The sequence below is a fragment of the Perognathus longimembris genome, chromosome 2, assembly GCF_023159225.1.
Source record: "Perognathus longimembris pacificus isolate PPM17 chromosome 2, ASM2315922v1, whole genome shotgun sequence".
In the NCBI taxonomy this organism is placed as follows: Eukaryota; Metazoa; Chordata; class Mammalia; order Rodentia; family Heteromyidae; genus Perognathus; species Perognathus longimembris.
This window is the reverse complement of record NC_063162.1, coordinates 43,447,857-43,468,970: the sequence shown is the minus strand read 5'-3', so window position 1 is coordinate 43,468,970 and position 21,114 is coordinate 43,447,857. Positions and strand designations below refer to the sequence as shown.

The window sequence follows — 21,114 nt, the reverse complement described above, 5'->3', positions numbered from 1 at the left end:
ACCAAAACAAGGAAATATGAGGCCCTGAGTTTAAGGTTTGGTATTACTAAAACAAAATAATGTAACAACAAAAAAGCACACTTTGTTGAGACTGTGTAGGTATCAGTGGGAGGAGGAAGGTGAATGAATGGAGGTGGTTAATTAGGATGAATATGGTCAAAGTACAGTATCATATACATGAAAATAGAACAACAAAACATTGAAATTATCTTAAGTAGTGAGGAGGGCGGGTAAGAGTGATAGAATGAGGTTGATGGGGTGCATTGAATGCATGATGGAAATGTCACAATGAACCCTCATCTTGTACAACTAATAGATGCTAACAAAAATCTTAATGAAAAGAAAATCACTGGTAGTAAATTCTGAAAATGCAATGTATTTTTCTCTATAATACTTCACTTTGGTTGATCTATTGTTTCCATGTTTAAATAAAGTAATTAGACATTTCTCATACTTAAAAATTTCTTTTTACCCTGAAGAGTAATATTCATAGACCATTAATACTCTATTCTTTTGACTTTTCCCTGCTTTCCTCTCCTGAATCTTTTGGCATTGTTTCAAGCTGGCATATTAGAGACACTAAGACCACACTTGGTGATCGAGTGCTTTCAATCAGGTACTTACTGGATACTTGTTTTTATATATTTAATGCTATGAGCTTGGTATTTCTTTTATGCTGCAAACCTTGCACAAATGCACAAAAGCTTAAATGAGGAAGGGAAAAATGACAGCTGTTGAGCTAGCTCTTGTTTTAGAAGAGTACAACTGGATATTTTTTTCAATCAGGGGAATTAGTAGGCTTCTGGGACTATGGAGTTATTTGAATCAATTCGTCTGACCACAAAAGGAGCTAGAGCACTGGCAGCCAGGGGTAGGGAAGCTTTTCTTGCCAGAGTCCTGGTTACATTTTTTCCCTTGCTGTTTCAGCTGATTTCTTCTTGTCCTCCTTCTTAAATTACTCCATGAATCTACATAATTTTCACAAATGGATTGGCTATGTAGTGTGTACAGAACATTGGCTCAGATTTATTTTTATGTGTATTTTCAGGAGAAAGGAGAAAAATGTATTTGGGAAGTGGGAATGCTGAGTCAAACTACACATTTCCCTGTTGCCCTTTTTTATGCTTTCTTTTCTCATAAAGCAGATATTCAGTTGTTTTAATGGGAGATGAACAATCATGGCCTCTGTTGTTTGATTTGATGGATTGTTATTATTATTAATTCTGAACATCACACAGTATGTGCTGAGATAGCACACTCTGGGAGTGTTTATAATTCTTACTTCCATTGTGAATATTGAGCTTAGGGATATTGCTTGCATACTTTCATTTTTATCTTGTCTGCCCTGTGATATATGATAAGGCAGTCAAATAGGAGAGAAATGATTTTTTTTCTTAGTTTAGAAATTATGTTAATATTCAGTTTCAACAGTTAAACATTTTTACTTCTTTTTGGTTCAAATTGACTCAGTGAGATTTTTTTTTCTTGAGTTTGATTTTTTTTCTTTTACTGCTAGTTCTGGGGCTTGAACTCAGGGCTTGGCACTGCCCCTCAGTGTTTGTGCTCAAGGCTAGCACTCTATCATTTTGAGTCACAGCTCCATTTCTAGCTTTTTTGGTAGTTGGAGATAAGAATCTCATAGACTTTACTGCCCAGGTGGTCTTTGAACTATGATTCTCAGATCTCAGTCTCTTGAGTAGGTAAGTGAATTTGTTTTATAATGAGCTAAAAAGTTAAGTCAGGATAAATTAAAAAATCAACAAATTATTTTGGGGTTCTTGGCTCATTTTAAGTTCCCAGTTAAAACCTTAAACAGATGAGTTCCAGGAATATTTAAATCACCTCAATTATTTGTTGTTTCCTCTATCAATTTATCTCCAGCTGAGTGATAATTTATTTATTTATTTATTTAGGCCAGTCCTAGGCCGTGAACTCAGGGCCTGAGCACTGTCCCTGGCTTCTTTTTGCTCAAGGCTAGCACTCTGCCACTTGAGCCACAGTGCCACTTCTGGCCATTTTCTGTATATGGGGTGATGAGGAATCGAACCCAGGGCCTCATGTATATGAGGCAAGCACTCTTGCCACTAGGCTATATTCCCAGCCCTGATAATTTATTTTGAGAAATAATCAATTTAATGAAATTAAAAAGCACTGAATTAATATAAAAAACCCAAATATTGAAAAGGGAAAAAAATCTTCAAGTTAACATCAAACTTCTTTTTTTTTTTTTGCCAGTCCTGGGGCTTGGATTCAGAGCCTGAGCACTGTCCCTGGCTTCTTTTTGCTCAAGGCTAGCACTCTGCCACTTGAGCCACAGTGCCACTTCTGGCCGTTTTCTATACATGTGGTGCTGGGGAATCGAACCCAGGGCTTCATGTATACAAGGCAAGCACTCTTGCTACTAGGCAATATTCCCAGCCCCAACATCAAACTTCTTTAAATTCTAGGATTCATTTCAACCAGTTTATTTTATCTCAAATACTCAGTTTCATCAGCAAAGTAAAACTATTCATTTTACTCTTGAGCACTTTAAGAATACATGTGGAATCCTAGCTGCTCAGGAGGCTGAGATCTGAGGATCATAGTTTGATGCCAACCCAGGCAGGAACATCTATGAGACTCTTATCTCTAATTAATCACTAGAAAACTGGAAGTGGTGCTGTGGTTCAAACGGGTAGAACACTGACCTTGAGCAAAAAAGGTCAGGAACAGAGCCCAGGCACTGAGTTTAAGCCCCATGAGTGACTAACAGAAAAATAAAATAACAAGAATACATGTGGGTAGTTTGAGCTATGGTATATTTAATAGGAACCAAGCAGTGTTATACAGATTTTGTATAGCTTTTCAATTGTAGTAACTTATTGTAAAGGAAAATAACTTACTTAAACAAATTAAGTTATCATGGTTTTTTTTTTGGTACCATGCGTCCTTTTGTATCAATAAATAGATGTAAGTCTTGACAATGAAAAAACTCCACATTTTGTAAACTTTGACCTTCAGTTAAAACCCCATTATGATGATGTATTGGATTGTTTCTTTCTTCTTCGGCTAAGGACCTGGAAGTACTTTGTTTTTGTATGTGTGTTCCTTATTTTGGAGTCATATAAATATATATCCCTTGATGTTCCCATTTTGAGTTTTATAAGGTTTACACTGATAAATGTGAGGAGAAATAGTTAAGAAATAAGAGATAATATTTCTTAGGGAGAGGAAATACAAGGATAAAGAACATTTTAGAATTACATGCATTGATTGGCAAAATGACCTCTAGTGATTAATTCATAGATAAAATTACTTAGAAATTTATATCTAGTATTATTCCCATTTGAATGTAGAGAGAAGGGAACAATAAATGGAAAAAATATATAGTAGATATTATATATATGTGTGTGTGTACACACACTTATATTTATAACATATAACTTTCATAATATAGTATATATGACATATATCATATATATGAAGCATATATTAAATTATATGTATATGTAAAAAATATCATCTTTCTCTACCTTTCTATCTCTCTTTCTCTCTGTCTATCCTGGTTCTGGGTCATGAACTCAGAGTTCAGAGCTCTAACTTGGCTTTTTTGCTCAAGGCTGGAAATATTTAATACAAACATTAAAATATTTTAAGATTTTGTTATGTTACAAAAGGGGGGAAATGAGCAGACTTTGGTTATTTCTAAACTGTAAGACAGAACTAGTTTACACTTAGGACTCTGAAAAGTCTTACTGCTCTTTGTGGCCCACCTTAAACTCCCTCATGTCTTCTACAGTATGGAGGCATAGATGAGTTTTAAAGTTTTACTACATGCTACTTTCATCTCTCTTTTTCACTCACTTTACTGCTTTCCCTATGTTAGAGTTAGTAGTAGAGTAGAAATAGAGTAGGTATTGTACTAAACTTTAGTTTCATCAAGCTTTCTGGTCCCAGGTTGTACTTATAGAATGAAAATAGAAATAGGAACTCTTGTTGTTCTTGTGAGAATTCAGTTGGAAAGCATCAAGTATCTGGGGCTGAACAGGCATTCAATAAATGCCAGTGTTCTTCTCATTTCTGAGTTTCATGTCTAGTTTCTCTTGTAATCTGCGAGTTCTTTTAGGGCAGGAAACATGTTTTATATTCAAAGTGCCTTGAGCATAGTAGGTTTTAAATGATTATTTGTTGAATTTAATTTGGTGCCTTGCTGTGGAAGCTTAGTTTAGCACAGTTATTTCCCATTTCTTTTTCTCTTTCACCTTGTATTGAGATAAACATGTTGCTTTCATGAAATTGAGAATTGAATTCAATAGAATGCTTTTTCTAATATGACTAACTCCATCGAGTTTGATATAGTAAGGGTCAAATCATTTCCCTGGAAACTTAATTTTATTCTATAAAATTTTATTGTAAGGTCCACCCTGGGGAGGGCTCCATGCAGATGCCCCCCGCCTGTTTAAGTCTGTAGGAAGCACCGTACCTGAGTTACTTAGGTAACTGGCACATCTGGAGACAGTTACCTCCTTCTTCTCTGAGGTCATATCCAATCCACCTGGCCATACCTCCCACCTTTCCCTATATAATCCGGCTCCACACGAGTCTTTGCTGTCTTTCCTTTTCTCTCTTGCTCTCTTTCTGTCTCTTTCTCTTCTTCTTTCCGCTCTGTCTCCCCAAACCTCCATCTTGTGCATGTGGGCCAGCAGTTTGCTCTCCCCGCAATAAACTCCTTTCTGCCTGAACCATGTGGATGGTTTTATTTTATAATATGTCCTTACAATTGTTTGAGATACCATTCTTTATATATTTTTTCTTTAGTAACAGAGAGTATCCCAGACTATGAAGATTTGTTTGTAAATTAAGTATGTTCTCTTTGTTAGAAGGAGGATTAAAACAGGTTTCTCATTCATGCAAATAACACTGGTTGCATATTGGATACAGTTTCTGATGCCTTGTAATTGTCCCTAATTATTTTATTGAAAGATAATTAGCTAGCATTTATTGTCTCTGTATTATGGATGGGAGAAACTGAACCTTATTGTTGACTCTCTGTTAGCCAGCTGTGGATTTGAGAAAAATATGCTGCTATCCTAATGATCTTTTTGTCTTCATTTTCAGTTTCAAAGAACATTTGAATCTCTTAAAAATGTTTCCAACAAATCTGACCTCCAGAAAACCTACCAGAAGCTTGGGAAAGAGCTAGAAAATTTGGATTATTTAGCCTTCAAGCGTCAACAGGTAAGAGCCAGTGCTCTTTTTGGTGGAGAAGATGAAAATTCCAGGTTTCCTGCTGTCCTGCCTGTCAGAGTTTCAGGCAAGTCTGAGAAGACATACCTTCTAATGGTTGGGGAAGATAAAGCTTGTGCTGAGCTGAGCTGGTTCATATGGCTTCCTACAGTGTTCAATGTGGTCCTTGCTTTTAGATGTGTACTTTAGGGGTTATACTTCTTTTAAAGAAAACTCCTGCTGGTTTGTGAAGGTCCACGTATCCTTTGACAAACAACACCTTAGCAACTTAAAAGGAACTTCTGTGATGGCTTGGCTAGATGGCTTTTATATTTGATAGGTGATATCAAGAAGAAAAATCACCCAAAGATCAGGAAAATCTTATGTACATACACACAAAATTAAGGAAAAGAGTTGTAAATCTTCCCAAATAGTTAAAAAAAAAGTTTCATTTGGAAATCGGTAAAGATTTGCTATGGAGTCTTGAAGGGAAGGAAGTATACTTAAGAAATGCACATCTTTTGCCTCCTTGCATAGGCCCTAAGATAATCCCAGAGACAAGAGAAACTTATGAGTTGCTTTTAGGATTAGTACTTTATACATCTAAGATTCATAATGACTTAATTCTGAGAATTTTGGAGATGTTATTTATCAGATCTTGTCATGTTGGGTCTGGTCTAGTTTCTTTGAAGCCACTAGGTGGCAGGGTTGTCAAGCTTTTGCTTTGGTCAAATGTTTATTATGATCAGAAATTTGATGGTCTAGAAAAAGGACCTCATAGCTGACCATACACTGAGTCTTTCACTTGAGAGGAAGGCCTGCTAGTGTGGGCAAAGGTGTGACATTCTTGCCATTGTCTAATGTGTTTTGGCTTTTTTGGATGGGGAGGTTTTTGAGGTAGTACTTCCTATATTTACTTGAGCTCATTAAGTCGACATGGTATGGATTAGAATTATTGGCTCAAGGAGAGAGTCATGTGCTAACTTCTTACTCTATCATGGATGTTACATGCATATTTAATTTTTTGGTGGCCCTTCTTTTCTTAGAAGTTATATTTGTTTTATAGAATATTCCAGAACAAATAAATATCTCAGTGCATATCTTATATGAAAGAGGACACAATATTAATTTGAATTTTGATTTGAAAAGATGACTGTTGGCCTGGCATTAGCACACAAGACAGAGCTGCAGTCACCGTGATTGAGAGTTACTACAGCAAGTTCCCAGATGCTGCTGCTTAAAATTCACCCTGTGAGTCACTGCTCTGGCCTATGTAATTTTTAGTTCAGTTTTTGTTTCCAACATCATATTTTGCCACCAAGGGGTATTTGAGTTGGCAGGCGATAGTCACTATCCTCCTCTCTTATCCTTTCTCTTTAGCACATACTTAGCGATTAGGTTCTTACATTAGCTGATTGTGAATTTGAAAGAAAGGTAACTCCTTCAAGGGCAAAAGGGTAGAAAATTGCACCGAGGAAAGATAGGTAAACTGCCTATGTATAAGGAAAAGATGGGCATGTGAAGTGTAGTACACAAATTATTATATATTAGTAAAAATTGTAATTTACTAAATTAACCATTATATGCCATATAGTATGACTAACATTTATGAATTCAGTCATTAAATGCTTAGAACAGTGCAGTGGTTTTCTTGGCACTCTTTTAGAGATGAAGATACTATTAGGAGAGTTACTAACTCTCTTAAGGTCATTGTGCTAAAGCATGGAGCTGGATATCAAATTTAAATCAGTTTGATTCCAAACCTGAAGTGTTGTGTTGTTTGGTCGGGCAGAGTTCAAAGAGAATTTCTTTCTTGCCTTCCATCCTATTCCTTTAAAAAGCTCCAGAAACTTATGAAGCCGACACTAGGAAGTACATTTTTCCTACTGGAAAGAGTTGGTGTTCTGTAAAATTGTTAAGTCAGCAAAAAGCTACCTTCTTATAAAGCCAGGATTCTTTTTTCTAGAGAATTAGTCATCCAAGTCATTCTTTGTGTGGCAGAATGTAAGCTGCACAGAGACAAGTCTTGTCTGTCACTACTTTCAGTGCATGCTATATCCTCTTCCGTCTCACAAGATCTGGCCCATGGCAAATGCTCAATAAATATTATTGGTGATGTTGTTGCTATGACCACAGATGCATACTAGAAATTTTGGCCTCAGATCATAGGCAATTAAAATAATTGTTTTGCTTTACTTTCAAAATTCAGAAGATCCTTAGCCCTTAGCTTCCCATATGCCAAAGGCTAACAGACCTGTGTATCATTTTTGTTTTTTGCTAAATATTTAATTCTATCTACTTCTTTAAACAATAGCTTGTACTTTAGCTACTCCTGGGTCAAGGCAGAAACATTTCTATTTATACTTTTTTTTAACATTAAAAAAGACTAAAGTTGAAAATAGCTTTGGTTGGAAAGGGACGAAGGTAGATGAAATAGTTGGAAGACCAAGATGAATCAGCTTGACAGAAATGGATACAAAGCAGCATCAACCCAAAGAGGCTCATTCAGTTATCACTAGCTCTAGAGATAGTATCTTGGAGTTAATCTGTTTGGACTACTAGGTTTTTATCCTCCAAATTAGTGCTACATAGGGATGGTAATAGCAATCTCCAGCTATTACATAGATCCCAGACTATCATTAATTTAAGAGGCTATAAATCAAGGAAATTTTCTTGGGGCTTTGGTTTTATGGAATAAAATAAAATATAATTTGATAATCTAGACTCTGAGTTTCTTCTTCTCTCCTGTCCTTAATACTTATAGTAACATGATAAAAATCCTACCACTACCAATGGCTTCCTAAGTTCTTTGTTATAAATTGAAGTTGATGTTAAACATTATCTAGACTAAAGCACATATACATCTTTCTGTGAAAAAAAGAGAAAATTAAATAGTAATGTTAGTTAGGGGTATCATCTGAGAGGTGGGAGTGAATGACCTCGCTTAGGTAGGTATTTTAAAAATGGTGGCTGATACAAAGGCCAACATAGTGGGGGATAATGATACTGCAAAAGGCCTCTCTTGTTCCTGTTAAGCCATAGTGACTCGTGACATTCAGCACATGTACCTTGCTGTGGGGGAAAGGCAGATAGTGGGAGAATCCACTCACTTGTGAGTATTCCTCTGATGTAGAGAATCACATCAAAAGCACACTTCTGAGCTCATATTTGGAGGCAGGGGAGTCCATCCAAAAGTCCACAGTGGCACATGGCCACTGCTGAGCTAGTTGGACCAAAGATAAAACCCCCACAGAGGGAGAGCAACAGGAGCAAATATTTTATGTGCCCAGGCAAAGGATTGAGGATTCCCAGATCTGGTTTGTTTTCTCCAAGGAGAAGATATAATAAAATTGTTGTTCGTAAATAAAATTGTTTTAGTTGCTTACAAAAAAGAGGAAAATTAAAATAATGTACTTCAGTTTATCAGAACTAGGGAAGGGGAACACCAAAATGGAGAGACAAAGGCAAAAGGCAAACCAATGCAACAGTAATACTTACAAGACAGTATGCTGTAAACCAACTGTACAACTCAGGGGAGGGTGAGGAGAGAATTGGGGAGGGGGGAAGGTGAGAGAAAAATGAAGGAAGAGGTAACAAGTTTGATATGAAATGTACTCACTGACTTATATATGTAACTGTAACCTCTCTGTATATCTGTATATTACTTTGACAATAAAAAGTAAAATAAAATACTGTACTTGGATGTTGTTGTTGTAACATAGCACATAGCTCACATTCTTGTCTTCCCCGATTGTGGTACATTAGTCTTGCCTTCTGACTTAATGTCAGAAAACATTGTCCTTTTCTATTCACTTGTTTAACTACTGATTATTTTAAAGTGAAGCTGAAGCCTCACATTCATCATGATACTTTACTCAATGACCCCTGGGCATCCTGTAAACTCCTTATTCTTTGCCATGTCTTACCTTTTAATTATGTCATACAATTTAGCATCTGACTATATCTATTCACTGAGCATTCAAGTAGTACAATGGTTAGAGTGTGGCTATGCTGTTAGCCAAACCTAGTTAGACTGTTCGTACTGCTTTGGCATCTGAGGTTCTTCTTTTAAAACAGGAGAAAAATAATACCTATGTCACAGACTCTTAAAAAAAGCAGCATATGAAGAATAAGGTAAGTCCTTTAAGTCATATAAAGGTAATAAAGTCCTAATGTGTGTAGTATTAGTGGCTATTATACTGTTATTGTGTAATTCCAAGATTTATTTTTCCTAAATGATTTGTAATTTCTATAAATATATTTTCCATAAAGATATTTGTACTGCATATAGGGTCCAGCACTGTTCTGAACACATATGATGGGATGTTTTGGGACATATGTGTCTAGTGATTGGTAGTTGGTGTCACAGAAAGCATATAATAACTTTCAAGAAGGGGAGGTAACTTTTGGTTTTAAAATGTTTCTACAGTGATGTTTCTTGATGGACAGTAAAATTAAAGTCCTGAGTTTTGTGCCATAGCAGTTCATTGGTGGATACAAGGTCTTACACCCAATGTTTGAATTTAATCCCAACTCATAATTCAATTCTGTGTAGTTTACTTCCTCTGTGTTATCAGGTGCTTTATTAAGCAAAATATGATCCTATCCAAGTGATAAATGAATAACAACATATTTTTTTCTTTAAGTAAGCTAGGTGAATTACCACTTTTACATAACTCCAAGACCATGAGAGTACACAGTACCTGATAGAATTGACACTGAATTTAAAATAAACTCTTATCAACAAAGCAAAAATAGAAACTAAATATCTGAAAATTATTTAGTGAAAATTCTTGCAGGTTAAAACCTTTCAATTGGGCTGGAATATGGCCTAGTGGTAAAGTGCTCGCCTCGTATACATGAAGCCCTGGGTTCAATTCTGTGGCGCCACATATATAGAAAAAGCCAGAAATGGCGCTGTGGCTCAAGTGGTAGAGTGCTAGCCTTGAGCAAAAAGAAGCCAGGGACAGTGCTCAGGTCCTGAGTCCCAAACCCCAGGACTGGCAAAAAACAAAATCTTTCAATTGAAAAATAAAATTCTACTTGTGCTTTTCTTAATAGCCATCCTAATGGGTGGGCAAAAACAAGAGACAACAAAAGTTGGTGATGATATGGGAAAGTGAATCCTTTCACAGTGTTGATAATATAAATGGATACAGTAGTTATAGAAAACAGTATGAAGTTTACTCATAAAACTAGTAATAGGACTATCATATGATCCAGAAACTGCACCTGAGTACATATCCAAAAGCAATGAAATAATTGTCTTGAACAGATAACTGCATTCCCACGTTCATTGTAACACTATTAGCACGCCCACATTCATTGTAACACTATTCACAATAGGCAAGACATGGAACAATGTAAATATCCAAAACCAGATGAATGGATGAAGAAAATGTAACATGTTTACAGAATAAAATTATTCAACCTTAAAAAGACAAGAATATTTTTTCCCTTCCAACTATGTGGGGTATATGTTGTTATTATACAGAAGAGTACATTATGTTAAAGGAAATAAACCCGACCGAGAAAGGGAAATATATCACTTACATCTAGAACTAAAAAAGTCAAATTCACTGAAACAGAGAGTAGAAGGGTGATGTCCAATGATAGGGAAAGGAGGAGATGTTAGTCAAAAGGTATAAACTTTCAGTAATGAATAAGTTCTTAGAATCTAATGTATGGCTTAAGCAGGGATAGATATGGTAATTTGATAATAATAATCACTATATGCCTATAGAGTATATGCTATATAATAAATATTTTGTATATACCTATATCTCAATTCATCATGTCCAATACTTTGAATATAGTAAATCCTTGTTAGTTAAATGTTTTAAAATTAAAAAGAAAAAAATTCAGATGGATAAGGACTAATTACATTGAAACACAATTCTGGGCTTACCTTAGAACTCAAGAACTCTGAGGATATAAAACTTCCTACAACAAGGGTTGTTGTACTAGAGCATATGGAGAAGAGGAAATTGATAAGTTCCAGGAGCACTTCTCAACTTTGTAAAGACTGATAGAAAGAAATATGTCTTGCAATAGGATAAGGAAGAATGCAGTTATATTGTCCTGGAACTGTTTGCCCACAAGGACCTATAACTTCCCACTGGCATCTTTATTCAAATAGAAGTTGTAAATATTTTACTTAAGACTTTCAAAAATAAGAGACATAGGAAACTGTATAGATGTAGTCCAAAGAAGACTGAAATTGGAACTGGGCCAAATGAGAGCTAAGGGGAGGTGCTAAACTGCTTCTAGCACAATGGTTCTATAAGCAATAGATTCACATCGGCGACTTTGGGTTAGATGAAATATGATAATTGCCCACTTGGGAGAAGACCCTTCTCTTTCTTGTTCTGTAATTATTGCAGGCTTCTTGAAAGAGTTCAGATTGAATGATTCCTTTTAGAGTTAGCGAGCCCAAGACTGTTACATTAAAATATTCATGCTTGTCTTAGTTGGTATTCTGTTTCTTATTTACCCACTCAAGTAAAATAATGTTTCTGAATATGTTTCTGAAGATTTCAAACCATTTAAAAATTTTTTTTAATTTTTTAAATTTAATTTAATTTTTTATTAGTTGAACACAATTTTTTTTGACAAGGTGTTGTGCAAAAAGGGTACAGTTACATAGTAGGGCAGTGTGTACATTTCTTGTGATATCTTATGCCCTGTTTTTATTTCCCTTCTCTAGGTCAGGTAGACATATATACAATATACAATGTATCAAGAACATAAACAGTAGCCACGTAGCCAAGCCCAATAAAATTTGCCTAGGGCTTTAAATGTAATGTCGATATTAGACAATATGTCGACAGTAGTCTTATATGAACATACATACATAGCTTTTGAGCTATTGTATTCCACTGAGAGGTCAACTTTTGACCTTTGTATGTTGAGTAGTTGTTTTGTTTTACATACTGTTGGGTCACTGCCCCAAATCCTGTGGGAAATACTATTTGACAAGCAGTTTTTGGTTTCACAGACCTGGTCTCTACTGTCTCTCCATCTCCCTTTCTTAACAGTCATATATCAGGGAGATCATGCCCCTTTGTTTTCTGTGTTCTAGGCTTGTCTTGCTGAACATTATTTGTTCGAGTTCTGATCATTTCCCTGTGAATAACAATATTTCACCATTCCTAATCGCTATGTAGTATTCCATTGTGTATAGGTACCATATTTCTTGGATCCATTCATCTGTGGAGGGGCATCTGGGTTGTTTGCATATTTTGGCTATTGTGAATTGTGCCACGATAAACATGGAAGTACAAATGTCTTTTTGATATCTTGGGACTTGCTGTTTAGGATAGATGCCTAGGAGTGGTATGGCTGGGTCATAGGGTAGGTCTCTATTGAGCTTTTTGAGAAACCTCCATACTGTTCTCCAAAGTGGTTGTACTAATTTGTACTCCCACCAACAATGGAGAAGGGTTCCTCTTTCCCCGCACCCGCTCCAGCATTTGTTGTTGCCTGAGTTCAGAGTATAGGCCATTCTAACTGGGGTGAGGTGGTATCTCAGGGTTGTTTTTATTTGCATTTCCTTTACTACCAGGGATGTTGAACATTTCCTCATATGTTTCTTTGCCTTTTTTTTTTTTTTTTTGGCCAGTCCTGGGGCTTGGACTCAGGGCCTGAGCACTGTCCCTGGCTTCTTTTTTCTCAAGGCTAGCACTCTGCCACTTGAGTCACAGCGCCACTTCTGGCCATTTTCTGTATATGTGGTGCTGGGGAATCGAACCCAGGGCCTCATGTATATGAGGCAGGCACTCTTGCCACTAGGCCATATCCCAAGCCCTCTTTGCCATTTTTATTTCTTCTCTTGTGAAGTCTCTCTTTAGCTCTTTTGCCCATTTCCTAATTGGTTTATTGGGCTTGGAGGGGCTTAATTTTTTGAGTTCTCTGTAGATGACAGATATTAGGCCTTTGTCTGTTGCTGTGCTGGTAAAGATCCTTTCCCATATGGTTGGCTGTCTTTCTGTTTTGGTGGCTATGTCTTTAGCTGTGCAGAAACTTTTAAATTTGTAGTAGTCCCATTTGTCGAGTCTCTCCCCTATTTGTTGTGCCTCTGGGACTATATTCAGGAAGTTCCTTCCTGTGCCTATAAGTTCCAGCGTCTTTCCTACTCTGTCCTTCAGTAGTTTCAAGGATTCAGGTGTGATCCATTTTGAGTTGATCTTGGTGCATGGTGATAGGCTTGGGTCTATTTTGAGTTTTCTGCATATGGCTGCCCAGTTCTCCCAGCACCAGTAGTTGAAGAGGCTCTGTTTATTCCATTGTATGTCTTTAGCTCCTTTGTCGAATATCATCTGACTGTAAGAGTGCGGTGTTTTGTTTTTCTTTTTCCTCTTTTTTTTTTTTTGGCCAGTCCTGGGGCTTGGACTCAGGGCTTCTTTTTTTTTTCCTCAGGGCTAGTACTCTGTCACTTGAGCCACAGCGCCACTTCTGGCCGTTTTCTGTATATGTGGTGCTGGGGAATTGAACCCAGGGCCTCATGTATACAAGGCAAGCACTCTTGCAACTAGGCCATATCCCCAGCCCCGTGGAGTGTGGTTTTATTTCTGGATCTTCAATTCTAATCCATTGGTCTTCCAATCTGTTTTTATACCAATACCAGGCTGTTTTTGTTATGATAGCCCTGTAGTAGAGCTTGAAGTCTGGTATTGTGATACCTCCTGCACTGCTTTTTTTTGCCTAGAATTGCTTTGGCTATTCTAGGTCTTTTGCTGTTCCATATGAATTTATGGATTGCTTTCTCTATTTCAGTGAAGAATGTGACTGGGATTTTTATAGGTATTGCATTGAATTTGTATAACAATTTGGGCAATATGGCCATTTTCACTATATTGATTCTGCCTACCCATGAGCATGGGAGGTCTTTCCATCTCCTTGTGTCTTCTTTGATTTCCCTTATTAGATTTTTGTAGTTTTCATTAAATCGGTCCGGCACATCCTTGGTTAAGTTGATCCCTAGGTACTTTATTCTTTTTTTGGCTACTGTAAATGGAATTGTTTCCATAATTTATTTTTCTGTTTGTATATTGCTGGTGTACAGAAAAGCTGCTGACTTTTGTGGATTGATTTTGTATCCTGCTACTTTGCCAAAATGGTTTATTAGGTGTAGGAGTTTGGGGACTGAGTTTTTTGGGTCTTTCAGATATAAGATCATGTCGTCTGCGAATAAGGATAACTTGATTTCTTCCTTGCCTATGTGGATCCCTTTGATGTCCTCCTCTTGCCTTATTGCTATGGCTAGGGATTCCAGCACTATGTTGAAAAGAAGTGGGGAGAGTGGGCATCCTTGTCTTGTTCCTGAGTTTAGGGGGAATGATTTAAGTTTCTCTCCATTTAATATGATGTTAGCAGTTGGTCTGTTGTATATGGCTTTTATTGTTTTGAGGAATGTTTCATCTATTCCTGTTCTCTCCAAAGCTTTTAATAGGTATGGATGTTGTATTTTGTCAAAGGCTTTTTGGGCATCGACTGAGATAACAATGTGATTCTTTATTTTAGTTCTGTTTATGTGGTGAATTACGTTGATTAATTTACGGATGTTGAACCATCCTTGTGACTGTGAGATAAAGCCTACTTGGTCATGATGTATAATTTTCTTGATTAGTTTCTGGATCCTGTTAGCTAATATTTTATTGAGGAGTTTTGCGTCTGTGTTCATTAGTGATATTGGTATGTAGTTCTCTTTTTTTGTTGGGTCTTTGCCTGGTTTGGGAATGGGTATGATATTAGCTTCATAGAATGAGTTTGGGATTTCTCCCTCTGTTTCTATTTCGCGGAAGAGTTTGAGGAGTATTGGTATTAGCTCCTCATTAAAGGTTTTGTAGAATTCGTTGGTGAATCCATCTGGGCCTGGGCTTTTCTTTGTTGGGAGGTTCTTGATTACCTCCTGTATCTCACTGTAAGTTATTGGTTTATTTAGTTGATTTATTTCTTCTTGGTTCAGTTCGGGCAGTTTATACTTCTCTAAGAATTGATCCATTTCTGTAAAATTATTGTTTTTTACTGAATAGAGGTTCTGGAAATAGCTCCTTATGATTGTTTGAATATCGTGGGAACTTGTTGTAATTTTTCCGGTGGAGTCCCTGATTTTACGTATATGAGTCTCTTCTTTTTTTTTTTTTTGTAAGTCTTGCGAGGGGTCTGTCAATTTTATTTATTTTCCCAAAGAACCAGTTTTTAGTCTTATTTATTTGTTAAATGGTCTTTCTATTTTCAATCAGATTTATCTCTTCTTTAATCTTTGTGATCTCTCTCCTCCTAGTCATTTTAGATTCGGTCATTTCTTGTTTCTCCAGTTTTAGTTTCATCGTGAGGTTATTCACCTGCTCTGCTTCCATTCTTTTAATGTGAGTGCTGAGGGCAATGATCTTGCCCCTCAGTACTGCCTTAGCTGTGTCCCATAGATTTCTTTGTGATGTATTTTCATTGTCATTGTGGCTTATGAATTCGTTGATTTCATTTTTAATTTGGTCTGTGGCCCATGTGTTGGATAACAGTGTAGGGCTTAGCCTCCAAGAATGTATATAGCCTCTGTGGTATCCATTGTTATTGAGGGTTACCTTTAATCCACTGTGATCAGATATAATACATGGGATGACGTAAATACTTTTGTATTTGCTGAGGTTCTTTGTGTGGGCTATGACATGGTCTATTTTGGAGTATGATCAATGGGCTGCTGAGAAGAAGATGTATTGGGTCTCTGTAGGGTGGAAGATTCTGTATAGATCTGTCAGATCCATTTGGGATATGGTGTTACTTAGGTCCTCAGCTCCCTTGCTGATCCTCTGGGTGTTGGATCTGTCTCTTGGAGAGAGTGGGGTATTAAAGTCACCCACTATGATTGTGTTTGCGTCTATCTTGTTCTGTAATTCTGTGAGAATTTGCTTGACATATGTGGGGCCTCTTTTGTTCGGTGAGTATACATTTATCACCGTGATATCTTGATTCTGGATTTTTCCTTGCATTAAAATGTAGTGTCCTTCTTTGCCTTTTTGAATTGATTTTAATGAAAAGTCCAGCTTGTCTGAGATCAGGATGGCTACACCTGCCGTTTTGGTAGGTGCGTTTGCTTGGAAGATCTTGCTCCATCCTTTCATTCGGAGCCTGTTTTTGTCCCTTGCTGTAAGGTGGGTCTCTTGTAGACAGCAGATGTCAGCTTTTTGTTTGTGGATCCATTCTGCCAGTCTGCTCCTCTTTATCGGAGAGTTTATACCATTTATATTCAAAGAGATCAAGGATAAGAGTGTTTTTTCTCCTTCCATTTTCTTGTTGGGCTGTTTTTTCCTCTTTTTTTTCTTGTCTTTAGTGAGCTGCTCTTTCTGTTTCTGCTTCAGTCTGTGTGTCCTGAACGATCTCTGGTGGGTGGGATTCCCCTCTTAGAATTCGCTGTAGGGCTGGTTTTTTATTCACATACTCCTTTAGATCCTCTTTGCTGTGGAAAGATCTGGTTTTCCCTTCGAATGTGAGCTCCAATTTCGCTGGATATTTAATCCTAGGTTGCATATTGTTGGCCTGTAGAACTTGGATGGTGTTCTTCCACTCACTTCGTGCTTGGTAGGTTTGTATGGAGAGGTCTGCTGTTATTCGCATCCTCTTCCCATTGTAGAAAATTTCTTTCTTCATTTTGGCTGCATTCAGAATTTGCTCTTTATTCTTGAGATCTGAAGTCTTGAATATTATGTGCCTTGGGGTGGCTTTTCTGGGGTCTGGCCTGCCAGGTGTCCTATAGGCTTCGGTTACCTGGATGGGGTCCCTTGTGAGATTGGGGAAGTTTTCTGCAATAACTTTATTGAAAATACAATGAAGCCCTCTGCTCTGGTATTCGGCTCCTTCTTCTATTCCAATTATGCGCAGATTATATCTCTTGTCTTTGTCCATTAGTTCCTGGATTAGTCTGCCCTGAAGCTTCACCGTTTCTTGGAGTGTGGTAATTTTCTGTTTGTTGTTGGCTGCTTCATTGTCCAAGAGAGAGATTCTGGATTCCATATGGTCAGTTCTTTGTGCTGTGGATTCAATTGTGGAGCTTATGGATGTCAGAGAGCTATTTATGGTTGTCAGATCAGCTCTGATTGTGAAAATTTCTTCCTTTAAATAGTTGTATTTTAAATCTATTTTTTCATGCATTTCACTTCTCAGGATGTTAAGGTCTTCTTTAACGGAGGTTTGCATTGTATACATTTTTGCTTCCATTTCTTTCTTGGCTTCCTGGATGTTCTTCAAGACTTCCAGTCTAAACTCCTGGAATTGTTGTGTTTTCATTTCTGACACTTGCCACCATTTCTGTTAACATGGTTTTATTTGCTTTTTTATTCTCCATGTCCTCTTCAGTCGTGCTGCTTTTTGGAGCTGGCGAGTTGGCTTGCCCTTTGATGAACTGTGTTATATTTCTTTGTGATTTGCGCATCTGGAGATCTGTGGGTGGCTTCCCTGGTTTGGTTTTGTGCTGGTTCCCGCTGGTACGTCAGTGGGAGCCTTGTGCCCTGGTGTCCTGGCTCTGGGTTTGGGTTTGGCTGTTGCACCTTGCTTCCCAACGGGTGAGCGTGACCTTCTCGGTTGTTGCTGAGGTGGTCACTCTCCCTGCACTTGGGGGCCAGTAGGTTCTGTGTCTTTCTCTGTGGGACAGTGTCCTGCCGCTGTGCCATGCTGACCCTAGCGTGCCCCTGTTGGGGGTTTGCTGGTCGCTGATTCAGGTGGCGTGGAGGCTTATCTCTTCTTTAGTTCTTTTTTCCACTCTGTATCTTGGTCAGAGGAGCTCACCTCTCAGGCAGTTCGCCTTCCTGTGTGGACTGCTCTGGGGCCAGTGTTGTTGAGGGGCAGCCCACCCACTTGTGTGAAATGTGGCAAACTGAGTGGGCACGGGCCGATGGAGAGCTCTGCCCTCCTGTGCAGGCGTGCCTACCAGAGCAGGCGCTGTCGCTGGGGGCTCCGCCCACCTGTGTGCTGTGCGCCCACTGAAATGGGCGCTACCACTGTGGCCCCGTCCCCCTGAGCGGGGTATGCCTACCAGAGCGAGCCCCGGGTTGTTGGGTTGTGCTTGCGCCCTTCTGCGAGTCTGCTGTGTGGGGAGGTATATGTGGGGTCCAGTGGGATTAACTGTCCAGGCGCGGGTTAGCGCCCTCAGACTGCACCTCCGCTGCGAGGGGGGCATGTGATTAGGCCCAGGTGTACCTGCTGTGCTGGTATTGCCCACCAGCACCTGTGATTTTAGTTGTAAAAGTCCGTGAGGTACAGGCACCTCGGGTGGGGCTTGCACTGCTGGCAGTCCCCCGGCCCCTGTTGGGAAGGGGGCAGGGCTGGTTCGGCCAGTTCAGGCTCCTGGGCGGCCTTTGGGCTGCTCCACCCTTCCCCTGCTAAACTCCGGTCACTTCCCAGAGCCTGATGGGAGCTTCCCGCCTAATTTGGGGGTTCTTTGTTCCCTCGGGGTGGGGAGGGGGAGGGAGGGAGATCTAGCTTTTTTGTAGGGTTTGGGTCTCTGATAGCTGGTCTCTCATTGGGGGAGGGGGTAATGGGGGACTCACTGGTCCAGGAATGTGTATGTGTCCCGCGCTGCCGTTGGTCCTTTGGGTGTGGTGAAAGGTCGTGGTCCCCGGCTCTCCCCTTCTGCACTGCTGGGTTCCCCAGCCACTTACGTCCATTCCTGGTGTGGACCCGAACTTCTCGTCACCACCGTCGCCGTGTGTCTTGGTCCGCACTCTCCCTGGTGTCCGTGGAGTCTCGCTGTCTGGACTCTGTGCTCCTGGCAGTCAGTCTGCCAATCTCTGAGTCCCCTTTCCCAGCCTGGCCCTGTTTGGGCCAGGGTCAGCTGGTGGGGGGAGGGTGCCCCATAGATTCTCCGGCTCCGTGTAGGTTTTTGGCTCTACTTTTTTCTCCTTTTTGTTTTTCTGTATTTCTCCACTGCTTCTGGCTGCTGGTTTTGCTGGGTTCTTGATGGGGTGTTGGGTGCTGGAGTTCCCAGCTCGCTATTCAGTTGGAGCGAGTTGGGGTGCCTCCCTACTGTGGCGGTGCCATCCTATCGGCAACCTCAAAGCATTTTTGACATTGTTTGAAATTCACTGCAAGATATTAAAATGTTAGATTATTAAGCAAGGTGACATACCATAGTTCAAGCCAATTCAAACATGTTTTATTCTACCTACCACACACACCACACAATTCTAATTTTATTCAGTTGTATACTGTGTCCCCACCCCAAAATGGTATTATATTTGTTTTTTAGTTTTCTGATATTGAGAGAGAAAATAATTCACATCCATCCTTCAGAGTTATTCTGAGTCAGTAGCAAATTCTGAATTAATACGTTTACTAATTTCTAGTTTATTACAATAGCCATCCAAGCATTTTCACTACTTCATAAACTGTGGAGCTTTATAGGGTGATTGCTTTTTCTATAGTTAAAGTCTGAAGAAAAAAACTGTATGGATTTTTATGTAGAACCTTGTTCTTTAACAATAAATGCTCAAAAATGATGTATATAACAAATTTGTTTTCCTAAAATTTTATTTCCACTTTGGACAGTTAATGATCATGACAAAGTAGATGTCTTCTATTAAGTTAGTAAAGTAAAAACATTATTGAGACATCTTTTAAGTTGAAGGTTTGCTATTCTGTTTTCATCTGTTGTCTTTGGAGTTCAGTTTATTGTTGGTACTTAGGTGGAAACTGATGAATCAAGCACATACCGGCTGATTTTCATGCACCAGAAAAGATTTATTAATTTTTACAAGGTTGTTTCCTGTAGGATAGTTTGCCTTGTGGGCAGCTTATAGCTCTTTTATAGTGGAGATGTTTATTGAAATAGTTAATGTTTTGTTATGGGTTGTTTTAAAATTTACAATGCTGATAGGATTTTCAGAGGTGGCAAAAAGCTTCAGCATTAGGGGAGAATTTATTTGTACAAATCTTATGTTGACATCCATAAGTCCATAAGATTGTCAATAAAAGTTGATATTGAGAAGTGATAAGAAAGTGCTAACAATTTTACATAGCCAGAATTTGGAAACAACCCAGATGCTCCTCAGTAGACAAATGGATCAGGAAATTGTGGTACATATACACAATGGAATTTTATGCCTCTATCAGAAAGAATGACATTGCCCCATTCATAAGGAAATGGAAGGACTTGGAAAAAATTATACTAAGTGAAGTGAGCCAGACCCAAAGAAACATGGACTCTATGGTCTCCCTCATAGGGAATAATTAGCACAGGTTTAGGCTAGTCACAGCAGAGGATCACAAGAGCCCAATAGCTATATCCTTAGGAACACAAAAGATGATGCTAAGTGAAATGAACTCCATGTTATGGAAACGACTGTTATATCACTGTTGTAATTACTTTCAGCATGCGATGTTGATGATCCTCTTGTATCCCCTTTCTGCGGTTGTACCTTCACTATCTCTGTATTCTATCCGAGTACATTGGAAACCGTGTATACAGGTATTAGAACTAGGAAACTGTAAGGGAATTCCAAAATCGAGAGACACAGGGTAAACAAGACAAACGATTACAAAAGCAATACTTGCAAAACTGTTTAATGTAAATCTACTGAACAACTCATGGGGGGAAAGGGAAAAGGGGAGGGGGAGGGGGGAATGAGGGTGGAGGTAACAAACAGTATAAGAAATGTATCCAAAGCCTAACATATGAAACTGTAACTGCTCTGTATATCAGTCTGACAATAAAAATTAAAAAAAAAAGAAAAAGAAAGTGCTAAAAGTTAACTCTGCAAAACTTCTTTTAATCTGTCGCATGGCTTTCTAATGGTAGTGCTTTGATGACCCAAGGTCATCCCAGCAGGCCCCAAAGGATGTTCTAGTTTACCACTTCTCATATCATTACACTATGGACCAAGACTCAACATTTGAACTCTTGGAGAAAAATCATACCCA

General features: G+C 38.6%; 1 protein-coding gene across 1 annotated transcript in view; it reads left to right on the top strand.

Moving 5' to 3' along the window:
• The window catches only part of Ctnna3 (catenin alpha 3), a 1,259,651-nt gene that overhangs the window by 71,614 nt on the left and 1,166,923 nt on the right, over positions 1-21,114 (top strand). The window contains exon 5 of the mRNA XM_048338867.1: positions 5,098-5,217. Coding sequence (XP_048194824.1) covers positions 5,098-5,217 — 120 coding nt within the window. The remainder of the gene's footprint in view (positions 1-5,097; positions 5,218-21,114) is intronic.